We start from the raw sequence: 14,743 nt of genomic DNA on the forward strand, positions 1-14,743 counted from the left end.
ATATTTGAAATACACTCTTTGGCATAGAAATTACAATCCCACATATATCACTATATGTGGGCATAATATTTGTCTCAATGAATCCAATCGTGATAGTGTACATACTGTTAATGTATATAAGATTAATTCAAAGAAAGAAAATGGTATTGATGGTTGAAGTTATCCTAAACTCCAAATTCCTAATAAATTCGTTTTTGCATTTTTCTAAGTAATTTCAGTATAGAAAAGTACAAAGTAGAGGATAATTTTTGTGACAAATACATTGAGACAAATATTATGCCCACAAATATTTGTTTCAATGTATGTGGGCATAATTGCTTTTGCTAACCATTGTTTAAAAATTTTTTTTTAAGTGTAAATGAGAGAGTTCGAATTCGGAACTTTTCACTTACACTCCTTACTCATAAATCACCCAACACATTCCTCCCCCATTATTTTGAGTTCACTATATATGGCTTATTGCTTTTATCAATTGCATTAATTTTACCATTTTGGGTTTCAATTGTAGCTTGTAATCTTGTACTACTATTATAAACCAAGGGGAAAAAAAAAAATCCCATGCCATTGGGGAGGAAGCTGGGGAAGCCTGAGCACAATTTTAACAAACATGAGGGACGGTTACAAAATTTTACACTTTCCACGGGCCCATTCACGAAAAACCTTAAACCCTAAACCCCCGCAAAAATCTACAAAGGGAAAAATTGTAAACCACAAACTCTATAAGCCCTCTTCCTCAGGTCGCTCAAATTTTTGGCAGCACATCACTTCAGATCTCAATCCATTTCCTAATGGCATCGAAATGCAGCAGCAGAATTATGAATAGGTCTACAATTTCATCCCTCAAATCCTCCTTCAATAAATCAGCCTCCTCTTCTTCTTCTCTGGTTAACAGATCCATTCCGACGTCGTTTCCAAAATCCACTAACGCCACCACGTCATTCCTCCGCCGTTTCTCCCTCTCCAGGTTGCTTTTATTTGTTCAGATTATTTTACCATTTCTTTGCATCTTATTTAAGATATTTTCCTTCTTTTTTTTTTTTTTAAGAAAAATGTTTTTAAAATTTTTGAAATGAAATCAATAGGGCTCCGTCGGAATTGGGAGCGGTGCAGTCGATGCTACCGCTGCACAGCGCGGTTGCGACGGCGAGGATGACGTCGTGCCTGAGTTTAACATCCAGGAGTTGCAGGGCTCTTTCACAGGGTACACTCTGCTGCACTTCTCCAGAGCTCTAGTATTCTCTTCCCTTGTATGTTATTATTATTATTATTATTATTCTTGAAGTTCCGCAATGATTCCTGTAATTGAATTTTAATTAATAGGATGACATGCTAGTACTATTTGGCTTGTTTCTTTCTTTAGTCCTTTTTGGCGTGGTTATTTGATGCTGAATGGTGAAGAGTGAATATTTTCTGTAACGTTTCATTTGCTTTCCTCTGAATGAACATTGGGAATTCAGGACTAATTAAACTACAGCAACCATTTGAACATGTTCCCTATTTTTTTAGGTATTTTTAATGCTTTGGTTTACCAGAGTCAAAAGGCATTGCTCGGTATAGCATTTTCATTTAATATGAAGTTCTCATTTTGTTGTTTCCTTTGTTTGAATCAGAGGGATTGGGTTCTATTTGTGATAGGATTATCAGTCGCTGAATGTTTTACATGAACCAAAGGTTACCCTTTGGCACAATTTGTTGGATGTCACGTGAGCATTGCAATGTTTTTCTGCATGATCACAGATTCAGTAATTGTAGACATTCGGAGGGGAGGGGTCCAAGGACTCCTAATGGTGGCTTAGTGCTGATCTCATATGAGGATATGTGTAAATTAAGTTTCCTTGATAGGACATGGCAATCCATGGCTCTTTGTTTGATAGAACAGATAATGAAACCAGGAAAGTGGTTGTCCTTGTTTTATCTTTCTTCTTTGATCTCTAATTTTTCATTGTTTCAATGACTTTAGCAAGTACCATCTTGTTGATGAACCCTCCAACTTTAATTAATTTTTCTTGATAGGACATGTGAATTTATGGCTTCTTGTTTGGTAGAACAGAGGAAGATGGTCATCCTTGTTTTCTCTTTATTCTTTGATATTCAACTTATCATTGTTCTGATGACATTAATACGTTCTTGATAGATGGATCCTTCAACTCAACTGTTAAGGTTTACCCGGAGCCAGTTAAATATATCATAATGCATGAAGTATCATTACATGTATTCTTTGTTTTTGTATGTGTGCTTTACGTTAATGTAGAAGCTGATGAAGTCCACTGCTAGGCTTCCACTTAAACATATGATGTACTTGTCTGCATGTGTATGCATAGGAATTGAATGTTCTATGGGATAATGTATCTTGCTCAATAGTGGAGGCATTTTTGCACAACTGTGGTTACATGTTAGAAAAAGAGGCTGTTCTTTTGGATACTATTGCCTGAATGAACCTTCTTACTCGCTTTTGTTGTTCAAGCTTTACTTTTGAATGATTTTTTCAGAAATTATCATAAATTAAGATTTGAGTTGAATTTAATGTGTTCTACTCCCAAAAGATACCAAGGTCAACTAGTTATTTTGCTTCTCCAGTCTTAAACATCTTTGTATTTCAACACAAACCATGCTAGGAACAAATTGACCATTTCTTTTTGGGGCGGAAGGCATTTATCCGCTATCTGACCTGGACTATTTGGTTCCTGCAGGCACATGAGTTTCCAAAAGCTTGAAAGAATTATACTGCCATTTTACAAGGTCTTCCCATTATGACTCAGTGCATTACATTCAGTTATGGACATTTGGTTAACAATCTTAAGGAATTTAGTTACATGTTTGATGGATATAAAAGACCATAAATCTCAATTTGCTCTTGTATATGAGATACAGTGAAATTTGTACTTTTTAGCTCAAGTACTTAGTCATCCTTTGTGTATGATTTGGAATTTGCAGAGTCTCTTTTCCTATCCTCTGTGGTTGTGAGGTCACAGAGGTGCCTTATGGAAAGGGGGGGGGGTTGTATTGGCGACTTTTTTCTGTTCTCATTCAATAGTTGACTTTCCTGCATTGTATGTGTTCGGTGATCTCTTCGTTATTGTTCATCTTTTTGTGGTCTCTGTGTTGGCGTGCCTATGTGCCACCTCACTAAACTCACATGAGAATTGAGGTTTGGAAAATTTTGTGGAATTTCATTAGTATGGGCAGTTTTTTACTTTTAGGTAAAGGAAGCCCCAGTTAGCCAATGTAAGAACACCTCTATTACTTGAAATCAGGAAGCTTTGATTTGTTAAATCCATGACAACTTCATATCTGCTAAATTGCTGCATCAAATAGTAAAACCATCTGTTCTGTTTAAAAAGCCACACCCACTCAAAAGACTTTTCATAACTATTCTTGTTCTGGCTCTTGCCTCCAATTTGATGAATTACTAGTGTCTCAACATTAAAGTGAGAATATAAAATCGACTACATGGTTTTATTTTGAGGGCGGGATACAGTGTTCCACAACCAACCTATTGCTATGTAAACTACAATGGTTTGCTACCTGGCTTATCTTTCTATGAAATTGGATGAAAATTTGTGGGGAAAACCCTTCCCACTAAAGATTTGAACAATCCTGTGTGGTCGAATGGCTAGTTTTTAAGATTTCAAATTACTTTGGCTCCTTATAATGGGTGAAGTATTTTTTTATCTCCATATAAAGGTTTAGAAACCAGTATGTTCTTCGTACAACGATTGTGCTTTGGTTTGATTGCAATGTTATTGTAATGACAATTGTCCTTTTCCCAGATGAATATGATGGAACGTGATACATTTTTGCTGTTTTTGGAGGTGGGCTCCATCACCTGCTCAAATGAATCTAGTTGCAAGGAACTTGTCTTTGTTTATAACATGTCTTAAGATACTTTTTGTGGACGTTTTAGCTAGAAATGAACTCGGTCTAGCTGTCTATACAGTCACTTGCAAACTCAAGCTGTGGTAGAATATGATTTCCCAAAATACTTTTGGGAGATGATAGTAAAAACGGGCTGATAAGCAATTTGATGAGAATGTGCCGAGGTAGGACTAGGGAGCCGCTAGACGAATAGTACCAAAACAAGGAGGATTTTCTGAGCGGAGATGATTATTTGTATAATTTGGCAACAAGTTATTTAACAGTCATTTGCTGAAATATCTGTTGATGAGAAAAGTCTTCTTTGTTTTATTTTGACATGGTTTGATTGTAATTCTGATACGAGTTCTTTTTTGTTTGTTGAATTAGAGCTGGGTCAGTCAGTTCCAAGGTGACTTCAATAGGTGAACATGAAGTGCTATGCCTTCTTGTGAATGGATTACCAGGGTATTTGCATATATTCTATGCAAACATTTAGTAGATCATAAAGTAAAGTTGCACTTTGCAAAGCAGCAAATTCAGCTATTATTGTACCCCACACGAGATATGTTGATCCATTAAATGTTTGGCACAGCCTTTGAGTTTTGGTTGGATTATTGGACTAGGATTTAAATTGGATTGTGACGTGGTTTTTCATATCTCAACTAAGGCAATACATCAATGCCTGAAGGTATCATTCCATTTCTCAAATTGCCAAGAAATAGAGATGAATCAATTGATATTGTAAATCTTTACGCTTTTTATGTGTTTCCTGGTGTTCGTTTATAGTACAAAGTTTCCAATGTTTCATACACCACCTCCCATTTGAGGGCTGCAAACCAGTTGAGTTTTGACTTATTCAATTTGAGGGCTGCAAACCAGTTGAGTTTTGACTTATTCAATTGAAGCTCGACCGAGTTTTAATAAGTGCAAATTTAAGCTCCAACATGACGGGTTCTCAGTATAATACTTGAACTTGAGTTTAACCCTAAGTTTGAGCCTAGTCTAGCTCAAAAAAAAAAAAGGAAAAAAAATTATTATATTTATTAAAATGGATAATATGGACACTTCATGTTAATAAATAATAAAAAACTTTGAGATATACATGTAATTATATTAGTAAAAATAAAAAATATTAAAAAAAAAATATATATTCTATACTTGGCTCGACCTTGACAGCTTGAGCTCGAGTTAACACCAAACTAGAGTCTAGTTTTGATTGATCTGACTCACATTTCGTTTGCAGCCTCGTCTCCAAAACACAATTTTAATGCGTAGGCCCCATATATGGGAGCAAAGCATGAATACAACCGACAACTGAGCGATGGCATCCTAGTTTTGGTTGCAGTCGATGTATTTCGTGTTGCAACCAAGTATCATATGAATCTAAAGTTGTACATCTGATTTAAACCATGGATGCAATAATAAACGAGAGTTTCATTCTTCCTTCAAGATGTTAACGAACGTTAGACTCGGTTAGCCTTAGATGGTAGACATGTCCTCTATTTTCTTCACAATATGGATGAAGTTGGAAATGTATTTTCCAATTCAATACAGCTATGGCCAATCTCTTTTCTCACCTCTTTCTCCTTCATCATTGTCCTAATCTGAATAACATCTCTCCATTTCTCATGACAAGCGTAGACATTAGACATCAGTACATAAACATATTCACTATCACCTTCAAGTTGCATCACCTTTTCCGCTGCCACTTTGGCCGTTTTTACATTCCCGCAAGTAACACAAGCAGCAAGCAATGCTCTCCAAACTGCTCCATTCGACTCAAATCCCAGCTGATGTATCATCTTCTCTGCCTGATACACCTTTCCTTCTTGGCCCATGATCCTGATCATGGAAGAGCAATGCTCAGCAGTGGGATTAATCCTGTACTCGTTCACCATCAATTCAAAATATCGATTTGCAGCGTCCAAAGGCATTCTGTTATGCCAACATGCAGACAAAACATTGAGGAAAGTAATTCTATCTGGCTGTAAATTTTTCACAAGCATCAACTTCTCAAAAAGACGTAACACCTTGCTGGAATCACCATTGTGAGCATATCCAGATATCATCGCGTTCCAAGTTATCAGATTCTTCTTCTGTAGCCAGTGGAATACCATTTCAGCTTCAGTTATTCTCCCACATTTTGAATACATGTCAATAAGAGCACTTCCAATGACCACTGATCCATCTAAACCAGATTTTACTGTACAACAGTGGATCAACATCCCCCAGGTGACTGCTGATAAACCTGCAATCCCACTCAATATACTTGAATATGTGAACTGATCCTTTTGAACACCACTAAAGTGCATCTTGCTGAAAAATTCCAAAGCATCCCTTGCTCTATAACGGTTTACATAGCTCGTTATCACAGAATTCCACGAAGATGAATTTGGGTTCGGCATTCTGAATAAAAGGTCAATAGCATCTTGTATATTACCGAACTGTGCAATGCCGCTGATCACCTCATTATAAGAGATTGTGTCGGGATCAGTCATTTGATGCAAAAGGCTTAACGCTTGCTCAAGCCTTCCATTTCTAGCATTAGCTGCTATAACTGAATTCCAAGAAATGGAATCCCTATCAATCATCTCATCAAACACCACCATAGACTCTTCAACAGCTCCACATTTGCCATACATGTCAATTAAACAGTTCCCTACGATAACACTATATTCAACACCAAGTTTCACAATCTTGGAATGTATTAGTTTTCCCAACAGCAATAAAGCCAGCTGCCCACATGCGGACAAAGCAGCTGTGCATGAATATGAATCTGAAGAAATACCAGATTTTTCTAGCTGGAGAAACAAGGTGAGAGATTTCCTGAATTGCCCAGAACGAACATACCCAGAAATTAAAGAATTCCAACCAACTAAACTTGGTTCAGGAATTTCATCGAACAGGTTCTGGGCTTCATAAATTAGCTCAAATTTTACGTAGAAATTGATCAAAGCGGCGGAAACAAAGACATTGGAATCATGCCCAGATTCTATAATTTGGCAGTGAAGCTGTTGGCCGAGTGAAAACCAGCCACATTTGGTGCATGTACGGATCAAGTGGACTAAAGCATAGTCATTTGGCTTGGAGCCGGAGTTCATCATCTGACAGGCACTCAGCAAGGCGATGTCAGAATTAAGCCCACCTTGAGCCAGGGCTGAAACGGTATTGGCCCATGACACAGGGTCACTTTCTTGAACGGGTTCAATCGTGGTGCTAATTTGCTTTAACAAGAAATGATTCGGCTTTCTTTGATAGAAAAAAAGCGGGCTTTTCTTTAGTTGGAGAATGAATCTTAGCATAATTTTCCCTAGCACAACGACTGTTATCTCAATATGCATAACTAAAATACTAAACTCTCGGGCTTTTCTTTAGTTTGAGAATAAATCTTAGCATAATTTCCCTAACACAACATTATTATGTCTTTTGTAAAGAAATAAATAGGAAAAACAGCATCTGAAGGCTAATTTGAGTAGGTTGTTCAAGTATACCAGACAAGCAATATATTTCAATAGAAAACTTTAACAGCTCGAATCGATGAAGTAAAAATCTTTGGTCATCTTCTAGAAGTTGGATTATTGAATGAAATGATGCTAACAACGTATACATCCCTATGTTTACCAAACTATACATTCTTTTTTATGACTGGTTAATTTAGCAGAAGAATAATTTGCACAGGGACTAAACTATCTCATTCTCATGTACCCCACCCATTAAAATTTACAATGACTTCAAGAATTTGTCACCCTTTTTAACTGAAAATTTACCTGAGAAGTAACTTTTTGCTTGCGTTGCAATACTTCCATTATTGGAAAGCTACAAGGACGTACAGCTAAGTATTTCTTGAGTTTTAGACCTTTAAAGGTAAAGGAGCAAGAACTTAGCAAGATGGAAATGTTGTTCTTTGTCCTATGCTAGCTTAGGATCTCGGACTAAGAAAGTTTACTTTATTATTGAGAGGCTCTCTCCTGTTATTGTCAAACACAATAACTAAACGTTGCTAAACAACTTAAACCTACATGACATGATGGTAACTATTTTGTCAAACAATTTTTTATCCATATGATCACTTATGGTGCTTGTAGCACTTTGTACATGCAAATAAGCCTTTTATGAAATAGCGTGGATGATATTTTCATGACTTTTATCAGACAAGGATGAAGGAACTGAGGACACCGGTTTCTGACGAGTTTAAGAGGATATTCAGATGCGCATGATACAAAAAGCAAATTTTTCGTTAACTTCACCTCGGATTCAGCATTTGTACAAATGAATGAGGTAAGGGGCAATCAAAATTGCTGAAAGCTGAATCCTATGCTTTAAGTTCATATGCACGAAGTATAAGCTACCAAATGCAATCTTCCTTGTGTTTTCAAGACACCAATTTTGGACCACTGAAGAGGTAGCTCTCAAGGTCATTTATTGTCTTTGCATCAATTAATCTTACATTGCCCTGTATAGTCTTCGATTTTGATGTAAATATGATTGTGTTAGTTAAGGTAGCGATAATGGTAGGACGAAATTGGATAGAGAACCACGCCTTTTCTTGAAGGTGAAAATGAGGTCATAACAAAGTAGTAGCAAATTAAGCAACTGCTTCCCACACGACGCCTAGGAGCTGTAATGGTACAAGAGATGGTAAAGGTCGGAGCATAGCATAATGAATCACAAAAAATGATGTATCAACAACGCTTGGGCACAGGGGTGCCATAGTCACATCCAGAAAGCGGCATCAGAACTGGCACATTTTATCTATCATCAAACACAAGGTGGCGAAAGTAGCTTTCATGGTTCTCATATACGGAAATTTGCTAGATATAATTCATTGCAATTGTGATATACTTGTGTTGTTGAATGATTCTGTGAAGGATGGTGTGAAATTCTGAAGAGGTATTTTATCCTTTAATTTTGTTTTTGCCCATGGACAGCAATTAGGATGGACTCTTTGCCAACCATAACAAAATCCAAGGGTTGGATGAGGGCATAGCTCTTAAAAGAGTAGAGCCAAAGGAATCCCTCAAAATCCCAAAGATACAAAGCATGCAAAATTAGTAGTTTGACAAAAGTATATCATCTCCCTAAGTGTAAATGGAATTGGAGATCCCTGCAAGACAATGATCAATTGTCACTGTTACATGTCACAACCCAATTTGGAAAAAGAAGCAATAAGTCAAAGTTATGTATTCATTCCTGTTCAAATTGGGCAATAAATCAAAAGTTATATATTGATTCTTTTTCTTATAAAAGGCTGCGGAAAAACTACGCAGCAGAGATATCACCTACGAAATTTACACAAAGATAGACAGATTTGGGGGCTACGTGGGATATGCATTATTTCAATGTAGTGTTTAAGGGATGTTACAAGAATATCCTCCAGTTGGAAGCTAATCCATGAACTGGTCCAGGTGAGCTTCTAAAATTTGGACTAAATTGAATTATCAAGCTGGTTTTTCGGACCAAGTTTAGAAATCGTTTACCAAGAAAATGAGAGAAGAGGGGTAAAATGAAAAAAAAAAGAAAAAGAAAATAAACTCATCAGTTTATTTACTTCTATTTCCAGTTAGGTACGAGAAAGAAAAATATCCAACAACAAAAAATATTGGATGGAAATCCGGGCTTGACTACAGAAAAAAGCTTTACCACTCAAGTTTCTACTCAAAACCCCTGAAGTTCAACCTTCCATTCCAAAACAAAAATTACGCCATTGCTTTCCAAAGTTTTCAAGATGTTTATTACAAGCAAAAGAAAATTGAAGGAGAAAAATCCCAATGTGGAAATGCATATTCCGAACAAGGTCAAAAGTCAAACAAAATTCATCGGAAACAATTACCCTGTCAAAAAATCTGAAGGTCACTTTCACATTGAAGAATTACCATGGCCAAGAAGAAGACTGGTAGAGGGAGGTGTACTCGTGACTATGTTGTAAGCACTTTGAACGTTAGCTAAAACCAGAATAGTGAGAGGTGGATGCATTAACCAATCACTAGTTATCTAGACAAAGACAAATAATATGGAAATATTGATTCTTGATTCAAATTTGCATCATTAATCTGACAGCTAGGTTTTAGGGAGATTTTTTCATGCCTGAGGTCATGCATGTCTAGGTAGCTGGAGAAGAAAAAAGAGTAGAAGAAATAAGGCTTATTACCAGTCGGAGGAAGCGTCTGTTTGGAAGACAAGTGCAAGATTATGGGAAGTCCAAGAAGAGAATATCTTGAAGATGTTGCAATAATTGCAGGGTTAATTGGGATGCAATTTATGTATGCAGGAAACTCAATTTTGGTTAGTTATCTCATGTTAACGGGATTTACACCTGCATCTCTCATCATCCTGTCTTCCTTGGCCACGTTTGTGATTCTATTGCCTTTCTCCGTAATTTTTGAAAGGTATGCTTCTTTTCCCCAATCTTTGCAGACAGGCATTAGTAAGTTTTTCGGCTAACGATTTATTTTTGTTCATGGTCCAGGAGGCTGTGGCCAAGGAAATTTCGTCTGAAGCTATGGGTTCAGCTGGTTTTAATTTCTTTTGGAGGGTAAGTAAAAGAAGATTGTTTGCCTTTTCTCATTAGTTACTAGACGTTCCTTGTTTCCTGACATGCATAGATTAACCATAGGAATGCATAGAATTGCTTCTTTCTTTTTCTGTTCTTCCTCCTTTGTGGTTTCCTTTTTAGTTAACCATACTGAAATGTTTTACAAGTAGGACCTGGAGAGGAGAATGAAAATTTTAGGCAGATGAACCTGTTTTTCTCTTTTCCACTTGACTCCATTTCATTCAGCAAGAGAAAATTTTTGTTTTTCATAATACTTCAGATGTTGAAAGGCAAAACTTTCTTGCACTCACAAGCTAAACGATATTCACATTTCTCTCCTCCGTTGTCTTCCTAGCCACAGCGCTTTCTTGAATTTCAAATGGCATGTTATGCTTTTAGGGACATGATTGGCCTAGGAAAAACTAAACGGAAGGGTGACATTATTCCATTTGTCGAGTAAATTATCTATCCATTTGTTGTTTGGATGGCAGGGTGACATTATTCCAATCTCTGTTCCTGAAGGGCATCAGTCTTACTTCACCAGCAATGGCAACAGCCATGCCAAACATTGCTCCAGGATTCATATTTTTCATTGCTTGGGCTCTCAGGTATAACCAATCTGGTTTTGATTTTTGTGCTACGATTACTGTCAAAGCAAAACTACCAACTGCTACAAAATGAAAAAACTTATTTCAGAACTCATAATAAGTTGCAGCATACTTGGGGATGAATGGAAGCAAACAGAGTAGAAACTTAAAGAATACCCGAATATGTATTCAGAGAGGAAACAAAAAATGTCTATTGCAGATTAGTTCCTAGAGAAGGTTTAGGAGACAAGAGCAGTATAGGCAAAGTACGTTTCAAGTCGAGAACTCTTTGGACGGATTTGTAACTTCTCATGAGTAAATTAATCAGAGAATTTAATCAGGACGAATCAAGTTCAAACTCATAGAAAATACAGAAATATTACATAATCCAATTGATTGCGGTTAGTGATATATTACCAAGGATATATCCATGAATTTCTTAAAAGCTGGACACTTCGTGTGCAGGTTGGAGAAAGTTGAGTTAGGCTGCATATATAGCAAAGCAAAAATTGCAGGAACACTGCTGTGTGTTGCCGGTGCTGTTATAATGAGCCTTGCGCAAAGTACCTTGGGCAGTCATAAAGCAAGAGAAGCTCATTTATCAGTACCACCTCCACTGTCACGAAACTTATTTGACGAGCGAAAGATCATGGGTTGCTTTTATCTCATGGCAGCCGTCTTCGTCCTATCAAGCACTATTATCTTACAGGTAATTGAATGTTCCCCAGTAGTAGAAGAGATTGAAGAAAATATGCATTTTTTCTAATTCCTAACTTTGTGCTTTTTTGCTCTGTTTGTGTTACAGGCTACAACATTAAGGGATTTCCCAGCTCCAATATCCTTATCTACAATAACAACTTTAATAGGGGTGGTATTGACTGGAATTGCTCAGTTGATTCAAGATGGCAGAATAGATATTGGATGGCCCTTGTTAAGCATCAAAGATATCATGTGCTACTCTGTACTGGTAAAGTACCTATCCTCCCAAGCTGCCCTTCTTTTTTTTTTTTTTGGTTACCCTTGTTAAAGAGATGAACTACACAACAAAGGGCAAGAATAATGTATCAATTTGGTCTTATGATTCTATGTCACGTTCATGAACCACTGAATACATCATTAAAGCTTCTTTCCAGCTTAAATCGTTGCCGTTGAACGATGGCTAAACTCCTTGACCTTTTACTGCAACAGGCAGGAAGCATCAGTGGAGCATGTGTTACCTTCAATATATGGGCAATGAAGAAAAGGGGGCCAGTTCTGGTGTCCATTTTTAGTCCCATTGGAACTGTCGTCTCGCTAGTCTTTTCAGTAATCACCTTAGGAAGCTCCATTACCATAGGAAGGTATCATGAATCAAATACCAAATCATGCTCTAAATTTTACTCTTCAACTAGGAGCCTCAAACATCGATAATCTAACCACTAGATCTCTTTCCACAGTCTCGCAGGCATGTCCATCATGTTTACTGGTCTCTATTGTGTACTATGGGCTAAAAGGAAGGAAGGATTCTCCGAGAATAACAACTCCTCAGAAAGTGAGTACGATGTGGAGAAGCCTCTCTTATCTTGACATTATCTACTTTGATTGTTTAGATGTAATCTATCAACTATTATTGTACAGGATAGGGAATATATCCCCAAGAATTGGTGATATGAATTTTAGGTTCGATTAAGTTATAATGTGATATACAAGAACAGAAAACTAAAGATCCCAGATTATAATTTCAGACAGAAAATTACTAACATAGTTAGTTTTGAATACTACTAACAGTTTTCAGTGCGTAGTTGAAAGTCCGAAGTATCAATCCTAGTATGTTTCTGCAGCTCCATGATGCACAATATACGTCATACAACGGTTGATTCTGGATGCAAGACAGTAAAGGATCTATACCATTATTGTAGATCTTAAACTAAATTTTGGCATAATGCTGGCAGCAGAGATCAGTGCTTTTGGTACAGCACACTTGAAAGAGTAATCGGGTTTATGCAAGGACAAAGTTCATGTACGTGACAATGGATTATGGCTGCAAAGCCCAGTGACTAACTTTGGTTTTTTTTGACATTTGGTGGAGGAAAACTTTGAACAACTGATTTTTTAGTCCTTTTTTGATGGGCTGAAAAGATTGAGTTTGTGTTTGAGTTTCAGTGCAGAGATGAATTTCCAGTCATGGTAGCTTAGTACGATGCTCAGGATGGAAACCTGTCTTTTTGACTAACTGAATAGCATGCATATGTTTGTCTCAATCAACTTATGGTAATGACTATATTTGTTCCTCGTTTTTTTTAAGGGAATGGTAGGCAAAACATTCCACAAACGCTTGAAAGATCAAGAGAATTTGAACCCCTGATGCACTCAGGGAAACGCAATTAATCCCACAAGACACCATTCACTTGCCTGATTTTCAGTTCAATAAGCTCCAAAAGTAACCGAAAACTAATAGTACTAAACACTATTTAGACCTAATTAAGCATCAGATTTAGTGTACTTAAGACAAGGTAAGCTCCTAAGTGAAATCGTTTGAAAAGCCAATATAAGTACACATTGTGATCAGTAATCTGTCTATATGTGATGCCAAGTTGTTGGATAAACAGCAAAGGAACCTATCTTGCTAGACCTCACCAGATAGTTTGCATTTTGCAAATTAGGTGTGATCAATTTTGAGATAGATTGTTAGAACTTGATTTTACCAATAAGATGTTGATTGCCTGTAGTTCTACAACTGAGACCGTGAGTTTATTCCACAAGTATGTCCCCCCCCCCCCCCCAAACAAACCCACATATAAGAAGTTAAAGAACGCAATTCTTGATGGACTTGATCCCGGGGTAAAGAGTAAATACTAGGAGGATAATAATATTGTGAGACACAGACTGAGGATAACATCATATACTTACATGGTTGATTTATTTCTCTAATCTTGTTGCAAAGCTTCCAATACAAATTGATAAAGAATTGAGGGTCTCTTTGCAAACAAGTTTTGGCATAGTTTGTCTTCTACAAGTTTTTTAACAACTTTAACCACAATAATCTCAAAAAACTCCTCAAAATTTTTAAACTATATACTTCAAAATACTCAAAAAATTTTCAAAGTTTTAGATAAATATCCAAAAAACTCATTTGTCAAACGGTGTCTGAGTTTATACTTCTGGTCATGGCCACTGGTTTAATATATTTAAACCATCATTTTCTTATGGCCACTGGTTTAACATATTTAACATATTTAAACCTTTGAAAGATCAATGATTCAAACCTTATCTTCCATCAAATGCCACAATATGTGGCTTCTCTAAAAAAATCCATACGAGTGCGTAGTACACCCGTCTGATTCGATAGTAATTCAGTTTCCATCGATTTCCTACAGACTCAGTTGGACCTCCCCTTAGTTAGGATAGAATAGGATAATATAGATAAAGTCCCATTAGATGTCCCTATTGGTCCCCCGTAAGCGCAATTGAGCCTCCACTTAGATTAGTATAAAGTAGGATGATATAGATAAAATTTCCTTAGATTAGGACAAAGTAGGATAATATAGATAATGTGATGACGACAGAAGAAAAAACCATCATTTTCGCTTGAGCATCGGTCCCTTAAATTAGGATGGAATAGGATAATATAGATAAAGTGTCCTTAAATTAGGATAGAACAGGATAATACAGATAAAGTGCCGGTGAAAAAAAAACATCATTTTCACTTGAGCATCGGCATAGACTTCTGCTTTTCTCTAAGCTTTGAACAGCTTCTGAGACCATGACTTTGTCGGCTTGCCTTTTTAAC

At 36.8% G+C, this 14,743-nt stretch overlaps 3 protein-coding genes across 7 annotated transcripts; 2 read left to right on the forward strand and 1 right to left on the reverse strand.

Annotated features, from left to right (window-relative positions):
• Nucleotides 1-707: 707 nt before the first annotated feature.
• On the forward strand, nt 708-4,620 carry LOC113780933. Of its 4 annotated transcripts, XR_003469541.1 has the most exons (4): nt 708-964; nt 1,083-1,247; nt 2,691-2,739; nt 3,771-4,185. XR_003469541.1 is itself a non-coding variant. In XM_027326717.1 (3 exons), the coding sequence occupies exons 1-3, from the start codon at nt 789-791 to the stop codon at nt 4,266-4,268; spliced, it is 321 nt and encodes a 106-aa protein (XP_027182518.1). In that variant the 5' UTR covers nt 708-788; the 3' UTR covers nt 4,269-4,620. The 4 variants fall into 4 exon arrangements, 3 of the variants coding, with proteins under 3 accessions (XP_027182518.1, XP_027182520.1, XP_027182521.1); XM_027326717.1 differs by lacking the exons at nt 2,691-2,739; nt 3,771-4,185 and adding an exon at nt 4,243-4,620 and having other exon boundaries at nt 1,083-1,201; XM_027326719.1 differs by lacking the exon at nt 2,691-2,739 and having other exon boundaries at nt 1,083-1,201.
• Nucleotides 4,621-5,177: 557 nt separating this feature from the next.
• On the reverse strand, nt 5,178-7,212 carry LOC113780931 (putative pentatricopeptide repeat-containing protein At5g47460). Its single transcript, XM_027326715.1, has one exon. The coding sequence runs from the start codon at nt 7,194-7,196 to the stop codon at nt 5,364-5,366; it is 1,833 nt and encodes a 610-aa protein (XP_027182516.1). The 5' UTR covers nt 7,197-7,212; the 3' UTR covers nt 5,178-5,363.
• A 2,641-nt stretch (nt 7,213-9,853) lies between these two features.
• Nucleotides 9,854-13,138, forward strand: LOC113779791 (WAT1-related protein At5g47470). Of its 2 annotated transcripts, XM_027325511.1 has the most exons (8): nt 9,854-10,241; nt 10,322-10,387; nt 10,879-10,995; nt 11,440-11,683; nt 11,780-11,941; nt 12,163-12,314; nt 12,411-12,505; nt 12,795-13,138. In XM_027325511.1, the coding sequence occupies exons 1-8, from the start codon at nt 10,045-10,047 to the stop codon at nt 12,800-12,802; spliced, it is 1,041 nt and encodes a 346-aa protein (XP_027181312.1). In that variant the 5' UTR covers nt 9,854-10,044; the 3' UTR covers nt 12,803-13,138. The 2 variants fall into 2 exon arrangements, with proteins under 2 accessions (XP_027181312.1, XP_027181311.1); XM_027325510.1 differs by lacking the exon at nt 12,795-13,138 and having other exon boundaries at nt 9,855-10,241; nt 12,411-12,692.
• Nucleotides 13,139-14,743: the final 1,605 nt, after the last annotated feature.

The sequence above is a fragment of the Coffea eugenioides genome, chromosome 8, assembly GCF_003713205.1.
Source record: "Coffea eugenioides isolate CCC68of chromosome 8, Ceug_1.0, whole genome shotgun sequence".
NCBI classification, from domain to species: Eukaryota; Viridiplantae; Streptophyta; class Magnoliopsida; order Gentianales; family Rubiaceae; genus Coffea; species Coffea eugenioides.

Bases quoted from the DNA above. Each gene is read 5' to 3' on its own strand.
- LOC113780933 (XM_027326717.1), top strand. From the start codon at position 789: ATGGCATCGAAATGCAGCAGCAGAATTATGAATAGGTCTACAATTTCA. The intron at 965-1,082 runs GTTGCTTTTATT...TGAAATCAATAG, and splicing joins CGCCGTTTCTCCCTCTCCAG to GGCTCCGTCGGAATTGGGAG. The intron at 1,202-4,242 runs GTACACTCTGCT...TTGTTGAATTAG, and splicing joins TTGCAGGGCTCTTTCACAGG to AGCTGGGTCAGTCAGTTCCA.
- LOC113780931 (XM_027326715.1), bottom strand. From the start codon at position 7,196: ATGCATATTGAGATAACAGTCGTTGTGCTAGGGAAAATTATGCTAAGA.
- LOC113779791 (XM_027325510.1), top strand. From the start codon at position 10,045: ATGGGAAGTCCAAGAAGAGAATATCTTGAAGATGTTGCAATAATTGCA. The intron at 10,388-10,878 runs GTAAGTAAAAGA...TTTGGATGGCAG, and splicing joins GTTTTAATTTCTTTTGGAGG to GGTGACATTATTCCAATCTC. The intron at 12,315-12,410 runs GTATCATGAATC...CTCTTTCCACAG, and splicing joins AGCTCCATTACCATAGGAAG to TCTCGCAGGCATGTCCATCA.